Raw genomic sequence first — 23,791 nt, forward strand, 5'->3', positions numbered from 1 at the left:
ATGGCAGAAATCAATGGTTTTCGATGAGCAGCTCTTCCATGTAAACCGACCTTGTGTAGGTAGTCACTACCTGAATTTTACAAAGTATTTTTGTGGTAATTCTTGGGTTTTGTAAAACCGTAGACACCGTTTTACGTTCTTCTCGAGATGTAAGTTTGATAGGCCTCTCAGCTTTTTTGTGATTTGGATCTATATTTCCAGTAGTTACATATTTTATGATCACGCTGTGAATGGTGGTAGGTGCTATGCCAACGATTTTGCCGATTTCACGAAAGCTAGCTAGCTACTATTTTAATATAGTTTTTCCCAAATCTAGGGACAAATCTTTACCTCGTCCCATTTGGCACGATCTCAACAAGGAACGCAGCCAAAATGACTTCAGTCATAACAGAAATAAAGAAGTGCATTGTTACTCTAAGTACCGGTTACCGTTGCACTTATAAATAGCTGAGGATAACAGTAAGATGTACGAATAATTTTTGTTTCTCCTTTTTCATACCTTTTTTTGTATTTTTTTCCGTTTTCTTTGTGCACAATAACAACAATGGATTTTTGTTTGTACACATGTTTATAGAAAAAGTTTGACAGCTTCCCTGTAATAAGGATTTTAAGTTAAAAATAGTTACTGTGCGAATAATTATTGTGCTCACTGTATATAACAACTCTGTAGCTTTAGTATTCATGGGCGTTCGAAATTTGGCGAATTATAGCTGTCTTCCGGTCACACTACTTGCTCTTTCCAAAAGTTGTTTCTCATAGGTTCCTGGACTGACAAAGAAAATAAAACTTTCATTTTTATAAGTCCTTAAAAAGCTTTTTTGGCTATAACTTTTGAACGATACATCGGATGGAGATGGAGATATGCAAGCAGTAAAGCGAGATTAAAATGCGCCACATACCGGCGGTAAACAGATTTAAGCGTTATGGGCGTTAGAGCGGGCGTGGCAAAATTTTTTTGGATCAATCGATAGGTATTGACTCGACCAATATATTTCAGTTAAAATTTTTTATCTAGCATGAAAATTGTGGGCGTCACAGGTTTGGTCGATTTGTGGGCGTTAAAGTGGGCGTGGCAAACTTTATTTAGGTCAATCGATAGGTATTGATGAGAGCAATACATTTCAGCTAAACTTTTTATTCTAGCATCAAAACTGTAGAAGCCACAGTTTTGGGAGGTTTGTAGGCGTTAGAGTGGGCGTGGCACTCTGCTGAAACCAACTTGTGCTGCGTAAGAAGCTCAGGAATCTGCACGCCAAATCTCAATAGCCTATGTCTCATAGTTTCCGAGATCTCAGCGTTCATCCGGACAGTCAGACGGACATGGCTAGATCGACTCGGCTAGTGATCCTGATAAAGAATATATATACTTTATGGGGTCGGAAACGCTTCCTTCTGCCTGTTACATACTTTCCGACGAATGTAGTATACCCTTTTACTCTACGAGTAACGGGTATAAATATGCTTTTTGTAAAAAGAAATATTAAAAGACAACTAACAAATAAATCGTGACTTGACTTCCACGACTGTACAAAATGGAGTCGGAAATATTACTGCGTTGGAAACGTTTGACTAAAATTATAATACCTTTGCAAGGCTATTTAAATTTTTAATGAACAAATCATATATACAGATAAGTTGTCCTCTAGATATTGATGCTGCTGTTAACAACCTGACCTAGCAAGTAATGATGATAAAATAGATAAGTAATTCGATGATTCTTTGGAAGAAAGATTTAAACCTTTTAAATTGGTCCCAGATAAAGAGGGATTTGCTGTTACAGTAGCTTTTGATGACGTTCCCTCTGGTCCTGCTTCTCAAATGTTGCCTATTGATGCAGAAGAAGTTAAAGACCAATTTAAGCGACTGAAGCCGAACTGGGCATGACAGTAATGACGGCAAAGTGGTTAAAGCTCTGCCAGTGGCAGCTTTTTCGATCCTTACGGGTATCTTCAATGCTATGATTGTTCTTTTATATCACCCGGAGCAGTGGAAGCAAGCGAATATTGTTATTATCCCCAGGAAAGGCGTCTTTCCCCGCTGTGCAGATTCTTTTCGTCCTGCAAGCCTATTGCCAACCTTCTCCAAGATTTTTAAGCGAGTCTTACTAAAATTCTTACTTATTCTCGTTATGTTGGAGAGGAGACAGGCTTACCAAGATCCCACGACCCAAATACGTCGTAACCTATGCCGGCGAAATGGTGCATGAACATCGGACATCTCTCCCTCGGTCCAAGTCGTTTTCAGGACTCGGGCACTAATATGCCTGCGTAACATTTTGTTGCGAAGTATTTTTCGACGTCAAGCAAGCCTTGGATCGAATTTGGCACTGCGGCTTACTGTTTACGTACTTTGATCTCCTCCACTCATTTCTTATTGGCAGAACCTTCCAGGTGGATGTTCAAGGATCTAAGTGTGTTTCATGGTCTATAATAGCTGTAGTCCCTGAAGGAGGTGTGCTGGGCCCAGTCTCATATACCCTATTCACCTCGGACTTTTCTTTCGCCTAGAAGCAAAAATGTTCTAACAGCTACTTATGCAGATGACACTGCATTTCTTGCGACAAGTGCTCTGCGAAAAAAGGCGACAGATATGGTGCAGGACATGTTAAATGAGTTTAAGGCCTGGGCGAGGCCTGCATATCGCTGTTAATCTCACAAAATCTCAGCATGTTACCTTTTTGTTTAACAGGCTGAAAACTTATCGCCTCACCCTGGACTTGACTCCAATTAAGCACTCCGACACGTTTAAGTACCTTGTGCTTGATCTGGACAGGCGGCTTACCTGGAAGCTGCACATTGTGGCTACCTTTGCTTCCACAAGGTAAAAGGCTAGGAAAATGAGATTGCTCTTTCGTCCTGGCATGTCTACAAAAAGAATTGAATCCTGCCAAGCCAAAATTTTTTAGAACGCTACAATTTTTTAATCCTGTTTGTAATTCTATTACTAAGACTGTCACTTGATACAGATCAAGACTCGCCTCTCACACAAACAGACTTGCTCCCACACTTTCCAGACCTATGAACAGAAGAAAACTAAAAAGATTGCACTAAACAGACAATTGGATACTGGACGGCACTTATCCCAGACTTCGACGCATAGACTGCCGCAAAGCTCAATATTTCTGATGGTCCTTTTTTATTACGTCACATGTTCTTTTCATTATGGGTCAAAGTGAATTGAGTTTCACAAAAACACACAAATAAAACTTTTTCTTGTTTATCGAAAAAAAGATCTATTTATATACAAATCTGCGATTTTTGTCATTATAATTTTGTCTTTTACTTGAGCCCGTAATTTTCATAGGCGCATATCGATGTAGTGTGACGACTGCTGTTGTACACTGTTTGTGTGGCGGCAGAAAACGAGCAGTGCCAGCTAAATGGGAAACTGCTGCAGCTAATTTAAATATAGTAGCCTTATTAAATACAATACATAATTTTACTTATTTATTTTACAGATATGCGACTTTGGATTAGCTCGAATTGCAGATCCCGAACACGACCATACAGGATTTTTAACAGAATACGTTGCTACTCGGTGGTATAGGGCACCTGAAATTATGTTGAACTCAAAGGGATACACAAAATCAATTGATATCTGGTCCGTTGGGTGCATTTTGGCTGAAATGTTAAGTAATCGACCAATATTCCCTGGAAAACATTATCTCGATCAACTTAACCATATTCTTGGCGTATTGGGGTCACCATCACGAGATGACTTAGAGTGTATTATAAATGAAAAGGCAAGTAAAGTAGTGTATTTATAAACATTTCTAAGTGAATCTTTGGGCTTTAGGCACGGAACTATTTGGAATCATTGCCATTTAAGCCAAATGTACCCTGGACGAGACTTTTTCCAAACGCTGATGCGTTGGCTCTAGACCTTTTAGGAAAAATGTTATCCTTTAACCCGCACAAACGGATTCCCGTCGAGGAAGCTTTGGCACATCCCTATTTGGAGCAGTATTATGATCCTGGAGATGAGGTACTAGATATAAAAAACTACCATTGCGGGGACAAAATATTTTAATGGACGGTTAATTCACTGTTAAATTTAAACCGATCTGATTAATACTTTTAAAGATAAGGCTCTACAAGTGTTGATTTTTATGCAGAGTATCTCAGATCAATCGCGTTATTCTCAGCATACAATACTAATAATAGGGCTTTTCAAGGAACTCGGTTTAATTCATATTTGCAATTAAAACCCGATCATTTCTGACTGGGATACTGAGATCTCTGTTGCACTTTTAGGTGGTTTGTAGTTCATAGAAAAACCGATGTTGCAGAAACAGCTGATCGGTCTATAATCCAGTCTTATCACCGATTTTGATTTCTTCATTGCTGTTGGCAAATTGATCAAGGAGGAGAGTTTTATTCAGAAAACATTCTAAGAATGCAAATATAAAAATTGAGACATATTTAGGGAAAAGTTACACCCTTGTAGTTTCAACAAATTAGATCAGTCTGAACTTTAGAAAGTGTTTATAGCACCTGCCTCGCAAACGTATCTTTGACTTACATAGTTTCTTTAAGCGATGGTTTTGCCAATTTTGGGAGATGCCTATAACGCTAAAACCCGCCTAGCACCCCATTTAAACAATTTTAATGAGATTTCGTTGTGGTTATCAATGTCCATCTACTCGACAAAAATTGTTTAATTTTTTCATTAAAAAGTTATAAGCAAATTAAGTGTGCAATCTTGGGAACACACGCTTTGGTACTTGTACACCTTTATCTCCCTCGCACTCCCCTTAGCTTAGTAACTGATATCTGATAGTCGAAGGCATCGAATATAGCGTTCTCTCTTGTTTTCTTTTGTAAATGGATGACCGATATATAACTTTAGGGCGAATCTGAAGAAATCGCGGTAAAGGAGGCATACTTTTTTTTAATTAATTTTTCGCGTCACTACCGTATTAGCCATATCTTGATAACACGATGCCCAGGTAACAAGCTATTTTTAACAAGTCCTCGACTGTTGAAAGTATCTTGTTTTCGATATTATGACCGAGAAGCTGGTATTTTTCTTTATTTTATTACATAGGGTTTTGGCCCAAAACAATATGTTATTTGAATTAAATTTTTTTAAATGTTTAATTTTTTTAATTTCAAAATTCATTATTCAAGCAGTAGCTTTTATAATGCTGTATATGTTACAAAAAATATTGAAAAAACGGTTCATGACTTTTTGAAATATCGTGTCCACCAGCTTCCAAGCCGTGGTTTCCAGAAAAACGCGATTGACATGCGTTATGTCAACGGCCTGAAGTACATAACTTTTAAAGACTATCCTAAATCAGATTGAATTGAAATTTTGGGAGTGTAATCTAGACACCTTAAACTTATGTGACCTTTTTAAGAAATTTAATTTTGGTAAGGACCCGGGACTTATTCGGGAGTTGAACAAACTTTTGGTATCGCCAACGTCACTCACTTCTCGTCCTCGACTTCATTAGACTTGTGAAAATGGCTTTCGCGAATAGATCGGCTTTAGCCTATAAACTTATACTTACTTATTTTATGATACTTAAACTAAACTTAAATTACTGCGAGGCTGAAAAAAATGTACAACCGCGCGATTGTACAAACATGAGTGAGGTCAGAGTATACACTAGTGATCATCAAGAGACTTTGGCTAGAAAAACGCTTATGAGTTGCGGAGTAATACATGTAAAGAGAGTGGCGTCACAAGTGGCAAACAGTATTCGCAAGCCATCGGATTTGGAGCAGGTTCAGTTGATAACTCGGAGTGCAGTTTCACTAGTCCATTCAGTCCTTTTGAGGACGAAGGTGTATCCAGACAAACCGTGATAAGTTTGTTTCGCTTGAGAATGCGAACACACCGATAAATTTATTTTTATGCCGGTTACGACGCTTTGCAGACTAATAATTGGGCGGGAAACAACGAAACTCAGTTTATATCGACAAATAACACAGCGCGATGTGTACCGCCAAGCAGAACGTTCGGATTCATCCCACCAAACAATGCACTTAGATCTGTAAATCAAAATGCTGCAGCAGGGTTTGTACCGCCAGTTAATGGAATGTGTTTCCTTCCACATTTCAACACAGGTTGAGTTGCCTCAAACTAACATAATCAATAATGCAAGACTTAATGCTGAAAAAGTTGGAGCAGGTGGACATATGCCACAGTTTGCCAGCACACAGATCACACACGCCGGATCATACGGATCCACGTTGCGTCGCGTCAGGTCATATCACGAGATCTGCCAGTTTTTAGCGGAAAGCCCCAAGAGTGGCTTTTATTTTTAAGATATAATGAACAATCAACGGAAATATGTGGATTTAACAACGAAGAAAATATCACCAGACTTCAGAAATGCCTTTAAGGATCTTCGCTGTTCGGAAAAAACTTGTAATCCCAGCTTGGTACCTTATGCGTTTGCAACGCTGAGGATATTGTATGTGCTACAGTAGGACTACAGGAATACCTTATTGATTTATCTCTGTTAAATGATTTGGTCGCTAAGTTGTCGATCGATCTGAAGCTGGATTGGGGTAGACATCGTTTAGCAGCTGGTGGCGGCCTTTGACAATTGGCGCTTTGGTTGATGGTTGCACCTTATGAACGTCACTCAGAAAGATAAAAGTGGAAGGTACTCAAAGAATCGTCAGCTAGTGCAAAGACGAGCCGAAGGCGCAAGTTACAGAAGATTGTCCTTGTCCAGATTGTGGTGCGACCATGACTTACCAATTTGCAAGGATTCTAATCCATGTCCATCAAGTCAAGAATGGAATTTATTAAATACAAACGACTTTCTTGTTGTTGTTTTAAAAAGCATACTGTCCGTAATTGCAATGTAAAGAAACCTTGCACTCTCGGCGGATGTAAGCTGCCGCATAACGTGCTGTTGCACTCTCCGCACACTGAGGTTAACAACGAGATTCGTTATGGGAAGGAGGTAAGTCCATTAAAAACCTGCGAGACAGCGACCAACGAGTCATCGGGTTTCTTCCATGACAATTCGACAACAAAGACTCTGTTCCGCTATATACCAGTAACATTGCATAATAACACCTAAAGCATTAATTTTTATGCTATGATCGACGAAGGAGCATCCTTTACGCTGTTGAAACGATCGTTAGCTGATGAGCTAGGGCTTGACGGTCCTGAAGATCAACTTTGCCTAAAGTAGACTTGAGACGTGACACAGACCGAGCCAAAATCGAAAGTCGTCTGCGCTAGTGTTTTCGCTGAAGGTCATCTCGAGGTACTTTAATAAGTACCGACTGTAAGCAATTTGGATCTTCCATTGCAAAGCATTGATGATCAGCATCTCAAGGAACGTCTGTTCTTAAAATCCGATTCGGTTTCGACATACAACGATGTCAAGGTTCAAATTATCATCGGAGTGGACCACATTAAGATCAGTGTGCCGTTTAAAGTACGTAAAGCTGCTGTTCAATGTAAATTGGAACGGACACTTTACGGGTGCCACGGATCCGAAGATGTTACCTCGTGTACTGCATATCTGCCAGCTCAAAAGTTCTTATGGCGTAATGAAGAAATTGATCGCCAACCGAAAATATTCGTAACGCGAGTGATGCCTTTTGGCGCTGCATGTTCGCTGTTACCTACCAATTTTATATTGCATAAAATTTGATGAAAGTCATCTAGAGGTAGCTAAATAAATTTCCCGGAACACTTTCGATGACGATTGGTTGTAGTCGGTTGATACGGAAACCATTGATCAAATGGTTCAACTGACGAACAATGTTAAGGATATTCACAGGATGGATGGGCTTGAAATGAGAAATTGGCTATCGAACTATAAGCACGTCGTACACTCTCTCTCTCTCATTTACGAAGCTTGGCACACAGTAGGAACTGCATTAAAAAGTTTTAGGAATGTGGTGACTACCCGAGACTTGACATCAGTCGTCAGCAGGCTCTTATACCACGAATGGATGTAAAGGCAGTGGCTTTGGGATTGCGTCTGTTCATATGTTTTGAGTCTGAGCTATTAAAAGAAATTGAAAAACGCATATTCTGGACTGATGGTCAAGATGTTCTGTTTTAAATAAGATCCGACGCTCGCAAGTACCCGCAATTCGTAGCTTTACAAGTCGGATAAATTCTTGTAGGATCAGAAGTTAATAATGGCGTTGGGTACCATCGGAACTAAACGTAGAGAATGAGGGAACAATATGAATAAAGAATATTGAGATAAACAGTTCAGTAAGATGGTTCTCGGGAAGAAGTTATCTGTTGCAAGATGAGTCGGAGTGGACACTGAGAAATGACATATGTAAAACTAGCGAGACGCAAGTATTACACCAAAAGACGGAAATCTGCAAAGAAATCTCGTCTTTGGGATCTGTTAAGCCGTATCCGCTACGATTCAGCAAATGGGAGCGCCTGCGAGCTACCCAAAAAAGAGGTTTTGTTTTCCTAAGTCTTCTTTCTGTGAAACCGCACAGACCTGAGCTGGATAGATTGCTTTGTGCCGTTGCACTGTTTTCACACGGACATGTCAACAGGAAGAATTTTCCGATGCCTAAAGGCAGATCTCTGTCAAACTGGAAAACCATATAAATATATGTATACATATATATGAATATATATATATATATATATATATATATAAGTGGTCACCTTACCTTGACTCAGTCTGGGTGCTGCAAGGTCGAATCGACTCAATCGATAATACGGATTGCTAGCATCCTGTTATACTTTCGCGCCACCACTGGATTACATACCTTATAGTAGATTATCACCACCGGAAGTACCATCACCTACATGGAGAAATAGTGGTCAACGAAATACGACAACACTATTGCATTTACTGGGGCAGACTACTTTGGACCGATTGAAGTTGCTGTAGTTAGACGTCGTGAGAAGATATGGGGAGTTTTATTTATCTGTCTTACAGTTCGCGCTGTTCATTTAGAACTGGTGCCTTCTCTATTAACAGACTTATTATTGTTGGCCCTGAAATTTTTTACTGCTCGCAGAGTTTTACATCTTAAATGTTATCTTATAAACGAAACGAGGTTTCGGCATGCCAGCAGAGATCAACGTCATCTGTGGAAAGCAATTATCTGGAGATATCGTTTACCCTCACTCCTCCGGGATCGCCTCATATGGGCTGGAACGCATGGTACGTTCTTTGAAACCAATCCTGACCGAAGTCCTGTCGGACTGCACGAAGAAGTATGCACCTTAAACTCAAGGCCGTTGACATTTAATCCGTTGGAATCAGAAAATTTGGAAGCTCTGACACCGAATCGTTTCTTGGTTGGTAACTCGACTGAATTACGGGAACGCGGCTCAATGGAATCCACCTGATTACGTTTGGCTAAACATTTCCGCATCGCTGGTCAACTGCCAGACCGATTCTGGAAAAGACGGATTCGAGAGTATCTGCTCCCGCTGACTCGACGTTCGAAATGGTTTCATCCGAACCCAGTTCCAATTTCGATGAATGACGTGGCTCTTATCGTTGACGAAACAAGCATGCGGAACTCCTAGCCAAAACGGATCGTCGTGCATGTTGATCGAGCGAAGCATGGACAAGTAGCGCTGTTGTGTGTACACCTGGTGGACTCGTTATTCGACCCGCAGTCAAACTAGATAAGTTGGACATCATGAGGATTGCAAATACTCTGGGAAGTCACACAGAAAAACCAAGACGTGGGGAATGTTGCGGTTCTGGTAAAAGTGTACAGCCGCATGCTAACGGTCCAATTTAAAAAGCAGATTTACTTAAATTTAAAAATCAGTATGTTTAAAAACACGCCTAAGTTGTTCAACACTATTTGCCTGTGTAACCACCTAAATTTGCTGGTGTTTAATAACATAAGATTAAGAAAAAGAAAGGTAACGCTAAAGAGCGGAAAACCACAAGTGTAAGAGAAAAAGATTTATTATTTTTGATTTTGTAACCTAATATGAATTTTTATATTGTAATTATAATTGGCATTTATAAAATCGATTCGAATTTTATTTACATCTTAGCATTGACACTTGACTAACAAATACATTGTTAGCAGTATTGCATTCGAATTTTAATCACATCTTAGCATTGGCACTTGACTAACAAATATGTTTTTAGCAGTATTAGCATTAGTTTGCCGCCTGGCTTACATTTATTCAGCACATTTTGTTTGTTTCATTAAATGTTTTTTAAATATTTTTTGTTTTATAAATATATTTAAATAAAAAGCAAGCATTACCAGTGTTGAAAAAAAGAAAAACAAAAATACACCTCCGATGGTGTTGTGAATGTGGTATTTTCAAAGACCATAGAATACCAAGAAAAGAAAGAAAAGAAAATGTACACAGGCGGCGTAATTTTGGCAAAGCAAGACTCACGTATGGGAATCTACTTTTAGAATGCCTTTGCTTTGCTTCCTTCTCTCTCCCTCTTTCTTGTTATCTCGCTCACGACACTCCGCGCTGTGAAAAAGTCCAAATTCAATTTTTGTGTCAATTGTCGGTTCTTGAACTGTGTCGACGAAATGGAATCGATCTAAAAGACGCACTGCTCATGTGGTTTATAAGCGCGCTGTGGCGCTCTGCGTATGTTGGTGACCCGTGGATAATGGATTTGAGTTCCAGGTTCGAATCCACTCTGAAGCTGGACTCAACTAAATTTTTTTTTATTTTTTTTTTATTTTAATATTTTTAAGCTGTACTTTTTTGACAATTTTTTTAAAATAATATTTTTGTTAGATTTTTTATTTTTTTAGTTTGTTTTTATTTTTTCATTATTTTATATTATGTTTTAATAGCCGAACAATCTTAGATGCACCAATTGGGACTCTAGGAATTAATCGCTCCTATAGAAGTATTTTTTTTGTGTAAAATAAATAGATTAAAACTTTACTGTTAAAAGATCATCATATATTTATTTATGACGAAGTATATTAATATTGCAGATTGTTTAAAACACCGTGAACACCATGTTCATTTTATTTAATTGGATATTGTTTAAAACACCATGAACACCATGTTCATATTATTTAATTGTTTTAAAAAAAAGACCGATTGCATAAAAAAAAATTTTTTTTCAAGTCGGAGTTTAACTCCGACCTGCAATTCCCGCGGTTGAGCGGCTAGACCCCTGGCCTACAGGCCATTGACACCTCGCGTTGGTCAAATGCGACCAACGACTGCCCTTATTGCAGCAGACCACACGAAATGATACATCAACACAACACTAGCAAGATCGAAAATCCACTCCAAAAATTTTGCCGTACATTCCGTTTTATGGCCGTTACTTATCTTGTAGCTTGTATTATCTTTGGTCAAACTATAGGGGGAAATAAAAAACAATTTTAAGACGAACTTTTACTTTATTAGCTTTATGTTACCTCCCTACCCCACCTCTCTTCGTCTCTGACATATTGCACTGAATTGCGGCTCAAACTAACAAAAATCTATAATCCTTTGAAAAAAGTCCGATACTTGAAACTTAAGCTTTTTAAGAATGTAAGCAATATACTCGTAGGCCCCTTCTTCACCTTAAATTAAGTTAAACAAATTCCTTTTAAGGCGCAATTTTAATTAAAATTGCTACCGAAAGCTTCCCTACCCACCCTGTCCTACATTCTTCATACTGACATGCTATACTATACAGCTGTGACGCCAGCGCGAGACAAAAGGATATGGAGACCTTAACGTCACAATGGACAAAGCAAAATAGGAAAAAAATTAAAATTTAGTAAAGGGGACAAAATAACAAAAAATGCTGTTATGGTCTGTTACAACTTTAAATTAAATAGTGAAAAAACTAAATGCAATCATAAATTATTATTGCTCAAAAAACCAAACGAATACAATGAATATGTTAAGACGGCTGTGCAGACTGGTATGGATCGCTACATCCAAATCAAAAGGAAGCTTATCCCCCTAAATTCTCAACGCAAAAGAACCCGTGGTAATGCTAGCCTAGCTGCAATAGAATCGCCCATGAATACAAACCGATTTAATATCTAGGTAGACGCCTCTGACGTTGATGAGCCAGAATCTACTGAAATCGATAAAAGGAAGCCAAAGCCTCCGCCTATTTATATTTGAGAAAAAGTTCCAATGTTCTTGTCAACAAAAACTTCGAGTTTATTGGAAAGGATAACTTCCATATAATACCCCTTGTAAAGAGCAACATTCAAGAAACAAAAGTTTAAATGATGTCTGAAAATGAATACAGAGTATTATCGAAGTATCTTACCGATAGTAAAAGGACCTTTTATACGTATCAGTTAAAAAGCAGCACGGAACTTAAGGACATAGAGTCCGACGTAACGCCTGCAGAGATATAAAAGGCGCTACAAGAGAAGGGATTTACCGCTAGGACAGTCTTCTATACTCTCAACAGGGATAGAAAGCCGCAGCCACTCTTTAAGGTAGAGCTCGCACTAGAAAATAAGCCCCTAAAGAAATACGAAGGTCACCCTATATACAATCTTTAGTTTCTGTTGCACCGCAGAATCGCAGTTGAGAAACCGCACAAACACAAGTGTGTGTAGTTTGTTGCACACTGCCCAGCGAGCTAGATGACTGCAACTCGAAAAAGTGCGGCGTCTGCGGTGACAATCACACTGCTAGCTACAGAGGTTGCCCAGTTCCTTCAGAGAGGAACTACTGCCCGCACCGAAAATAAATAGTTGACAGCTTCCCGATCAAACCCTGAAGTGTTCTTCTCGATTGCAGCCAGATCCTCACTAGGACCCATAAGCTTTGACAAAAATGTGACATTCACAAGCGCTTTAAAATCAGGGCTGCATACCCCTGTCTCAAACAGTTAATCTCTGCAATCAGCATATCAAGAAACAAACACGGCTTAGCAGCATCCGTCGCCGGAGCAGTATCTTACCGATAGTAAAAGGACCTTTTATACGTATCAGTTAAAAAGCAGCACGGAACTTAAGGACATACAGTCCGACGTAACGCCTGCAGAGATATAAAAGGCGCTACAAGAGAAGGGATTTACCGCTAGGACAGTCTTCTATACTCTCAACAGGGATAGAAAGCCGCATCCACTCTTTAAGGTAGAGCTCGCACTAGAAAATAAGCCCCTAAAGAAATACGAAGGTCACCCTATATACAATCTTTAGTTTCTGTTGCACCGCAGAATCGCAGTTGAGAAACCGCACAAACACAATGGCCCTAAAATGTGCGAATGGCCAAGAATATGACCATACAAGGTCATACTGTAAACTGTGCCCGGTGTGTGTAGTTTGTTGCACACTGCCCAGCGAGCTAGATGACTGCAACTCGAAAAAGTGCGGCGTCTGCGGTGACAATCACACTGCTAGCTACAGAGGTTGCCCAGTTCCTTCAGAGAGGAACTACTGCCCGCACCCAAAATAAATAGTTGACAGCTTCCCGATCAAACCCTGAAGTGTTCTTCTCGATTGCAGCCAGATCCTCACTAGGACCCATAAGCTTTGACAAAAATGTGACATTCACAAGCGCTTTAAAATCAGGGCTGCATACCCCTGTCTCAAACAGTTAATCTCTGCAATCAGCATATCAAGAAACAAACACGGCTTAGCAGCATCCGTCGCCGGAGCAGTCAAAAAGCAACTTTGGAGCTAGGATATGCAGCCTGCAACAAAGCATTACGGAGTTTATGTCATTTATGCGCACAACTATGCAAGACCAAAATCTACTGATTCAAATGCTGGTTTCACAACAATCCAAATAATGACTTTCCTACGGATATCTACGTGGAACGCTAACGGCGTTTCACAGCATAAGCTTGAGCTAGCTCAATTCCTGCTCGACAATCACATAGACGTAATGCTCCTTTCAGAAACCTTGCGAACAAGTACAATTTTCAACTACGAGGCTATTCATTCTACGAAACTAGTCATCCAGATGGTAAGGCACGTGGTGGGACTGGAATTCTAATCAGAATCCATATAAAGCACTATAGAAACTACCTACAGGCCACATCTATATTATACAACTAAATACTCGCTTCACTATAGCTGAAAATGAGCTTATGCAGTTTTTCAACTCACTAGCAGCAGGAGACCACAATACCTGCTCACACTCTGGGGATCTCGTCTCGTGGCTCCAAAAGGAAAGCAACTCTATAATGAAATTATAAAAGCCAAGAACAAGCTCAACTATGTTTCTTCTGGCAGACCAACAACAACCAAAAGAAGACAAATCTACAAATCGAACAGCTCGTCCTCAAAAAGCGACGCTTACGCCGAGAGTGGCAATTCCACAGATCGCCATCTGCTAAGCAAAGCTTAAGACATGGCTCACGTCAACTTACTAAAGCTTTACAGCAAGAAGTAGCATATGCCCAGCGCCGCTACATAGAGCAATTGTTAACACCTAGTACAAAACACTCACTATGAAGAGCTCACCCAACTCTAAGCTCACCGAAAGAAACTGTAATGCCTTTTAGAAATCCCACAGACGGTTGGGCGCGCAGCGATGCAGTCAGAGCCAGCACGTTTGCCAGCCACCTTAAAAATGTTTTCCAACCAAGTCCTGCCACTAGTGCGTTTACTTTGCCGACTTTACCATATGAGCCTCAGCTTCAACATGAGCCAATTGAATTTTGCCCAAACGAAATCGTTAACATCATCAAAAATCAGCTGAGTCCGAAAAGCTTCCATATTGCGCCGTTTGTACTATCACCCAGCTTTTTAATGCCATCGCAAAACTTTGCCACTTTTCTGTGAGCTGGAAAAAGTCAATTATAATAATGAGCAAAGCCGGGAAACGATCACACAATCCCCACGTCGCGGGATAAATTCGGATAAACACATACCTAAGAATCCAGGAAAAATCCCGTCACATCAATTTGGGTTTCGCGAAAAGCACGGAACAATTGAGCAGGTCAACTGGATAACATCAGAAAGCACATGACTAACAACATCTACGTTTGCTGATAATACATCTATTCTAGGCAGCTCAAACTGCCCGATGCAAGCAACTGCACAGCTAGCTCTTCATCTGGTCGATGTCAAAAAATGGCTATCAGATTGACGAATAGCAATATTACCATACTCCAGCGATCTCAGTCGAAGATCCTTAGAACAATCACTGGGGCACCGTGGTACGTTCGCAACGAAAACATACATCGTGACTTAAACATTTTACCAGTCAAAGAAGTGACTGGCGAGAGGTCTAACAAGGTAGAGCAACCAATTTCGTCTCCGTCGCAAGGACTTACCCACCCAGCGACCGACTTAAGGGACGCGCAACCAGAATGCAGTCTTATTATACTGTTAGTTAAATTTTAATGCTAAGATTAATAAACTTATTGTTAGTCTCAAAATTAAGAGAAGATTCAATAAGTAAAAGCTAAGTTAATAAAAAAACCCAGGTTTTAGGTAAAAACAACATGCATAACGGGTTCTATGCAAAATATTAACGCAACTTATAAAACATTTTTAAACAGCGTCTTTCGCCAATCGGCATATTAACTTTTTGAATAAAATTGTATAATGTTTTATGTACAACCCTTGTAGAACCCTAAAAATTTCGTCATGGGACATCCATTACTTTTTGAGCTTACAGCTTGCATGAAACAACTGTTATTTTTAGAAGAATAATGTTTAAAACTAAAGAAACTAAATATTTCCCGAAGAACGACTGTTACCTTTTAGATAGAAAAAATTTGAAAAATTTTGATAGCTATAACTCAGATATTCTGCAAATTTGGACATGAAGACGTTTTTAAAGAAAACAAGGAAGGACGCTATAGTCGAGTACCTCGACCACCAGATACCCGTTACTCAGCTAAAGGGACCAAAGGGAAATGGAGATATGCAAGCAGGAAAGCGAGAATAAAATGCGCCACCTACTGGCGTTAGACAGATTAAAGCGTTATGGGCGTTAGAGTGGGCGTGACATATTTTTTTTTTTATCAATCGATAGGTATTGACGAGACCAATACATTTTAGGTAAAACTTTTTATCTAGCATGAAAATTGTGGGCGTCATAGGTTTGAGAGGTTTGTGGGCGTTAAAGTGGGCGTGGCAAACTTTTTTCTGGGTCAATCGATAGGTATATAGGTAATTTTTATTCTAGCATCAAAACTGTAGGTGCCACAGTTTTAGGCGGTTTGTGGGAGTTAGAGTCGGCGTGGCACTCTGCTGAAACAAACTTGCGCTGCGCAGGAATCTCAGGAATCTGCATGCCTAATCCCAGTATTGTAGCTTGTATAGTAGTTATTGTATTGTAGTTATTCATTTAGCATGAAAATTGTGAGCGTCACAGGTTTGGGCGGTTTGTGGGCGTTAAAGTGGGCGTGGCAAACGATAGGTATTGATGAGAACAATACATTTAAGTTAAAATTTTTATTCTAGCATCAAAACTGTAGGAGCCACAGCTGTGGGCAGTTTGTGGGCGTTAGAGTGGGCGTGGCACATTGCTGAAACAAACTTGCGCTGCGTAAGAAGCTCAGGAATCAATCTGCACGCCAAATCTTAATAGCCTAGCTCTTACAGTTTCCGAGATCTCAGCGTTCATCCGGACGGACAGACAGACAGACAGACGGACATGGCTAGATCGACTCGGCTAGTGATCCTGATCAAGAATATATATACTTTATGGGGTCGGAAACGCTTTCTTCTGCCTGTTACATACTTTCCGACGAATCTAGTATAACTTTTTACTCTACGAGTTACGGGTATAAAAATTGGAATGAATAATGAATCATTGACAATAATAATAATGGATTTATGAAAAAATATGAAAGTTGTCTTAAGTTTTCAAATAAAAGCCACGCAAACCTCTTTAATTGTATTTTATAATTCTAATCAATAGAAAATTGCAAATTTTTAAAAATCGTTGCAACCAATGCGCTAAGCGCTAAGGTTTCCGTATTGGCTGAAACAAAACCCTGCGATTCGTGCAGAAAGACAATTGCTAATTACCTGACGAAGAAATGAAACTGATAAAATATATTGTCACGCAACATAAATTTGGTGGGACGAGCCTGCAATATCTCTGAGCTAGTCGGATCATTTACGTAACGAGCAAAACGGTCAAAAAAAGTTTGTTGCAACACCACGATGTAACACGGTATTCGCCTGATTTAGCTTCGTGTGACTTCTGACTATTCCCAAAACTCATTATTACCTTGAACTATTCTTGCCGCACAAGGAGTGTTTTGAGTTGTTGCAAAATATCATCAAGAATTAAATGAAAACAAGTACACGCTTGTCATGATATTTCGCTTCAGAAAATACTTACATTTAAAAATTTCGCGAGCGACATGTGTCCAATTTAGTGTATCGAACAGAATGAAAATAGTTTATCAAATCTGACATTGTCAGAAATTAATTCATAACTTCTTCAACTCCACGTAAGGATCGTAAATTTCCTACTTAACTATTCGGATAACCGAACGACGTGGCTAGAGCAGTCTTCGTAGGAGTCGACCGGGTCACCTCCGTACTCGAGCACACGGTTTCTCGTTGGGATCCGAAAAAGTTTTATAATTTTGTAAGCACTAAGCGTAAATTCACAAATTACCCTTCCTCGCTATCTTTTGAAAATATTACCGCAACAACTGATCAGGTAACAGCCGATCTAATTGGCACGTTTTTTCAAACGACATATTCTACTTTACCTCATCCCTCACAGACTTATTCTTGCACTGTATCCAAGTCAAATTTTATATTCTGTCCCACCTTAAATGAAAACTCTCTGCTTGTTGATATTCAATCTGTTAAGCCCGTCCCGATAGAATTAGCTTAGATATTGCGCGGAGGACCTATGCAAGCCCCTTCTCAAATTGTTTACCTTATCTTAAGAATCTTCACAAATTTCCTGTATGTGGAAGAAATCGTTTGTAACTCCTCTCCACAAGAAGGGTAGCAAAATGGAAACAACAATTGGCGTTCTTTTGGACCCAAGACTAAGATTTGCTGATCATATTTCGTCAGTGGTGAATATAGCTATGGGTGCGCTTGGCTTCATTAAAAAGTGGTCAAAGGATTTCGATGAACCTTATAGTAGGTGAGGTGAAATTGAGCCCCGACTTGGTTAGCCAGCTAAACTATTCTGTTCCATGCAGATTAACAAAAAATTAAATTCCCTTAATCTTAAATCATTGTAGATCTAACTATGACGTGCATGAACCTTTCAGAGTATTATGTGCTGACTTTAATGGACTTTATCCTTTTATCTCTCTTAAAACGATTCATATTACATTTTCTAACACAGAATTAGATCCTACTTTTTTTCCTGGAACTATATCTGTATTTTTCTACGAGTCTGTCATATTGCGTACGACACAGCAGCGCCCCTCGGTCGGCTGGGCGGAAGGCGCGCGAAAAAAAAATATGGATCGTCTCCGATACCGGACATCAGGATCGACATGATACATCGGTGCCACGTCTGGTGGATTCTTGCTTAACTATTGCTGACTGCTGCTTCGCTTTGTCGCCTCCCTCCGTTTCTTTTCTCCAAATTGTCTTGCTCCGTACTCTCCAAACTCTTCGCATTCTCCATACTCTTCAACCTCTCTTTCTTCGTACTCTCCAAACTCGCTCTCGTAAATTTAAAAAATTTACATTTTCAAAGTTTGCCGAGTTGTATTTATTTATATTGTGTACTTCTGTATGTTTTTGGCTAATATATCATTCAGAACCTGTACCTGATATTTGAATGGCCTTAGGAGGAATTGCCTTCATCATTTTGTTTTCTTTTTTATTTTATTTTATTTTTATTTTATTTTATTTTTTCACTCTTCCTAACGCTACAAGTACAAGAATACTTATAAATTCGTGCGCTAGTCACAATTCAATTTACTTCATTAACATAATACAATTTTCTTAGCTATATAGTTCTAATACAAGACATTAAAACTATGACATTTGACATATGAAACATTAAATTCTTAAGGACTACGTTTTGTTGTAAATTATATACTGCTTTGAAGATGTGTGTGTAATTTCGTTTTGAATTTCGTGGCAGTCGCTATAATATCCAAACGCGAACTAAGCCAGAGGAAATGGCGCCTGGCTCGTTTCGATGAGCGCTTTCAGATTTTAAAATCCAAACTGCGGTTACACCTTTTTTGTGTACCGGAGAAAATCCAAAAAAAATTAGTTTTTTGTGTGTTTTCATAGAAGTTGTAATCCATTGATATGAAAAGGGTTGAGTTTATTCAAATATAGTAGCCGCCGAATGTGCCTCTTGGTAAACCACAAAATGGAAATGAGGAATGATTTAAGATTTGTTTAAGTAGCATAGATAAAGACAAGACAAAATAATGGATATAGCCGATCTATTTGCGAAATTTTCAATCTTGAGTTAGACTGATTTGACACATATCTCGGTATATTTATATACAAATCTGTCGCAGTTATACGGCTTATACGGTTTCTATAGCATACGTTAGGCTTGGTTAAGTTAACCCAACAACTCCTCCACTTTATTTTGGCCTGTAAATACACACATACAGGTTTGGAAAGATATAAGATCCAACAACGACACGAAAATAATTAAAATGTTCTCCAATTTATAGTCCTTATAATCGTCCTGTCAGTTCAACAATTGAACATGTAGTGGAAAAAATAAAATCCACATGCACAGTACAAAATGTTACCGTCTCAGTGAGACAAAGAAGTGCCCGTAGTGTCGAAAATACTGCATCAATTTTGAGAAAGAAAATACTGCATCTCTCACACGTCGTTCTCAAGCATTGGTCATCTCTGTGACGTCGTTGTGGCGAATTTTGCAAAAATGTCTGAGCTTACAAGATAAAATTGATGCAAGAACAGAAGCCGCTCGACCACTAGAATCGTCATATGTTCGTGAATTGGACTGAGCAACAACTTGAAAATTAGACGGATATTCATCTTTAGCGGTGAAGCTTGTTTCTGGCTAAATGGCTTCATAACCTAGCAAAAAAAAATAGGTCACCCTTGCATTCCGAAAAAATTTCTTTTTGGCACGGTTTACAGACCGGCTGCGGCGAGCTACTGCTTAATGATAACCGATTTTTGCCGAAATGGAATGATTTGGGTCCAACAGGACGGCACAAAAAGCCGCACAGCGAAAGTCACAATTGATTTATTGAAAACCAAGTTTGGTAAACGTGCTATCCCACGAAATGGTCCAGTCAGTTCCAATTCCTGTGGGGCTTAGTAAAGTCCATGGGGTCTGTGCTAATAAGCCAGCGACGATTGATGAACTTATTACGAATATTTAACGTGAAATTGCAATAGGATCGGCCGATATATGCTTTAAAAGCGTCGAAAATTGGGTTTAGCGTCTGGACTTCTGTACGTCAGCCCGTGGTCGTCATGCAAAATAAATCTAGTTCCATACATAATGGCATCAAATGTATCGTTAAAAAAAACTTGTAGCGTTTTTATCAAAAACTCATTACTACTATTAGCTATTTTGTAATACTACTAATTCGGAAATAATAAAAATAAATTAATATATATAGTAGTAGTAGAGGTAATGTTAGTAGTTCTTTATTAAAGGTAGTTATACCCGTTACTCGTAGAGTAAAAGGGTATACTAGATTCGTCGGAAAGTATGTAACAGGCAGAAGGAAGCGTTTCCGACCCCATAAAGTATATATATTCTTGATCAGGATCACTAGCCGAGTCGATCTAGCCATGTCCGTCTGTCCGTATGTCCGTCTGACCGTCTGACCGTCTGTCCGTCTGTCTGTCCGGATGAACGCTGAGATCTCGGAAACTATGAGAGCTAGGCTATTGAGATTTGACTGTAACTCCTACAGTGTTGATGCTAGATAGACAATTTTAACTGAAATGTATTGTTCTCATCAATACCTATCGATTGACTTAAAAAAAAGTTTGCCACGCCCACTTAAACGCCCACAAACCGCGAAAACCTGTGACACCCACAATTTGCATGCTAGATAAAAAATTTTAACTGAAATGTATTGGTGTCGTCAATACCTATCGATTGATCCAAAAATAAATTTGCCACGCCCATAACGCTTAAATCTGTCTACCGCCGGTAGGTGGCGCATTTTAATTTCGCTTTGCTGCTTGCATATCTCCATTTCCCTTTGAGTAACGGATATCTGATAGTCGAGGTACTCGACTATAGCGTTCTTCCTTGTTTTAAAATGGAAATTTAGTTTAAATATACTATAATTAATGAACTTATTTTATAGCGTGGCATGGTTGCCGTTTTCCGTATTGTTTAATATGTAATTGCTACGTTTCTCTTGTCATTTCTTCTCTATATCTTAGCATATCTTTCACGAACTGCGCCAGTTTGGGCCAGCCCGCGATATTGAGTAGCAGGATAATCTCGATGTCAGTGAGACTCACTCTTTCGTAGTGTTGCTAAGGGATCCCTTTTATATTGCTGGGAAATGCAGTGTGTTTTCTACTGCTAGCATATTGCACAACGTTCAGTCGGTGGAGAACATGTTCCTGTACGGCGCTGCGTTGGATGTAGAGATACGGTGAAATAGTTCGCGGCTCTGAGAGTATGGTGGAGGCGAAAGTGGTCTTGAGGTGCTTTTGCGGACTGTTTTATTTCCTGTCCGCTTGCTTTGCTAGCAGTCCTAGTAATCTGGAGTTGCATACTATTTTACAGAGATTGGTTTTGACCGGTGTGGCGACACCCATTTCCAAATGAATCGCATAGGTAGATGTGTTCTGTGGGAGTCAATACATTTTTATTATTACTATACTAGACTCGTCAGAAAGTATGTAACAGGTAGAAGGAAGCGTTTTCGACCCCATAGGGTATTTATATTCTTAATCAGGAGCACTAGCCGAGTCGATATAGGCATGTCTGTTTGTCCGTATAAACAGACTCGCTTGCGCTGCGCAAGTTTGTTTCAGCAGGGTGCTACGCCCACTCTAACGCCCATAACGCTAAAACCCGTCAAGCGCCCACATTTGTTACTATTTTGTAATTTGTAATAAAATTTAAATGAGATTTTGTTATGTTTATCAATACCAATATACTCGCAAAAAAAATACATCACATCAGACCATTCATTAAAAGATATAACCAAAAAATAATAAATAATTAGCAAATTCCATGGAGTGCGAGGAGGATGGAGATATGCAGCAAATCAGCTGCTAACGAGATTTCACTAATAAGCCGCATACGTGAAACCTAGGCGGCGTGTTAAAGGATTAGGAACGAACAATAGGTGGCGCTTTTCTAAGGCGTGCAATCTCGAACTACATTTATCTAAGTGACGGGTATCTGACAGTCGATGCCGTCGACTATAGCGTTCTCTCTTGTTCTTAAAGTAAACTTTAAATGTAAAATGTCGTGAGCGCGTGGCCCAGTAAATTTTGCACTTCGTACTTAAAGGAATTGAGTTTTTACCAAGCTCTTTAATGTAGTTTATAGACACATAATGTGTGAGTGTGACTCCCAGGTATTTGATCTCTTTAACGGTGTTCAGAGACTGTCCATTCACCTGCCAGCGTTCGATTTGTGCAGATCGTCCTTTGCCATCCTTTATTACCCTTACTTTGGATTTCTCCGCGTTGATTTGTAGGCCCCAAGTATGGCAGTACTGCTGCTCGGCTTCGATCATTTTTTGAAGCATGGACAGGGATTCTGCCAAGACGATTGGCAGAATCTTCGCCAAATACCTGACTGTTTTGACAACTCACGCTGCGCATCTCGGAGTGACACTCTGTTCTTTTGCCACGCTCTCAACCTTTTTACAAGAACTTCAGCTTGAGCTTTCGTCGTTTGCTTTGTGCGACATCGGCCCAAGACATTTGCTCTTCATGGTTGCGCGTTCTTCTTTTATCGCCACGCATTGGACGCTTTTTGGCTTATCATCTGTAATAGATTTACTTCTGTTCAAAAGGGCGCTCTCTCAGGATTTAAGAGATTGGCCAATGCAATCTAATATTTGGCGCTCTTTAGCTTACTCGCAGTCTTTCGGATATAAGTCTTTGGATTTGATTCCCAACCAAAAGCATTGATGATCAGCTTTCTATTTTTACTTTTCAACGTTTCTTAAGATTCTGTGTAAGCCCTAAGGAAGGTGCGGGACTTTGCTGAACAGAGTGAAGGGCAGATTGAAAAGGCAGGCCGAAATATTACATCTTTTAGCATTTATTTCCAAAACATCGCTGGTATGCGCACCGAATCGCAGTCTTTCTAACTGACAAGTTCCAAAGCGACATCGATGTAATTGTTCTATTTGAAACTTGGATCAACATGGATTTTTTATGACAATGATTTTTTCGATCTTAAACTTTGTCAAGTAACTCGCAAGGATCGGGATGCTATAAAAACGCAGTGCGCTAGAGGTGGAGGTGTCCTAGTTGCTGTGCGGCGTAATATGAGCTTTACGTCTGTTCGTCTCACTGAGATTAACTCTGGGGTGCCATGCCTCTTTTTAGCCCGGTTACAATATTAATGACGGAGCTTGTGTCCATTTAATGTGTCCTGCTATTAGTGTGAGTTATGATATTGCGATATTCACAGTCCTTATGGTATTTTCGAGGTCTGTGACGAGTTCTTTCATGTGCCTGATCCTGCATTCCATTTCATCATTGCTGTTTTTCACAGCGCTCCTCTTCGTTGCCTATGACGGTCGAACAGTTGTTGAGTATCATAGAATTCGCTGGCCTCTTGCTCAAGAATATGTATTACCGTTGGACAGGACCCGCTTCGCAGACACCATGTTGATAATTCTTCAAATAATCGTAAATCGAAATATGACACAACTGTCCAATCTGCTGACGCCAGAGATATTTTATTACTTAATTCTGCCTATGTTCCTGTATTATTTGGTAGGGGGTCACGCTTACCGGAGGTTTTGTCATGATCGGGACAGCCTGGATGATGTTTGTAAGGGCCAAAAACG

General features: G+C 39.5%; 1 protein-coding gene across 11 annotated transcripts in view; it reads left to right on the plus strand.

Moving 5' to 3' along the window:
- Window positions 1-23,791, plus strand: part of rl (Mitogen-activated protein kinase rl) — a 554,163-nt gene that overhangs the window by 263,397 nt on the left and 266,975 nt on the right. For 10 of the 11 annotated variants that reach the window (XR_011605503.1, XR_011605500.1, XR_011605501.1 and 7 more), the window contains exons 6-7: window positions 3,458-3,742; window positions 3,796-3,984. Coding sequence is in view for 6 of the 11 variants with exons in the window: in XM_070998782.1 (XP_070854883.1) it covers window positions 3,458-3,742; window positions 3,796-3,984 (474 nt within the window). In the remaining 5 variants the exon portion in view is untranslated. Of the gene's footprint in view, window positions 1-3,457; window positions 3,743-3,795; window positions 3,985-23,791 lie in introns of those variants that run through there. The other variant, XM_065868758.2, reaches the window with a different exon arrangement.

The sequence above is a fragment of the Drosophila suzukii genome, assembly GCF_043229965.1.
Source record: "Drosophila suzukii chromosome 2 unlocalized genomic scaffold, CBGP_Dsuzu_IsoJpt1.0 scf_2c, whole genome shotgun sequence".
Taxonomy (NCBI): Eukaryota; Metazoa; Arthropoda; class Insecta; order Diptera; family Drosophilidae; genus Drosophila; species Drosophila suzukii.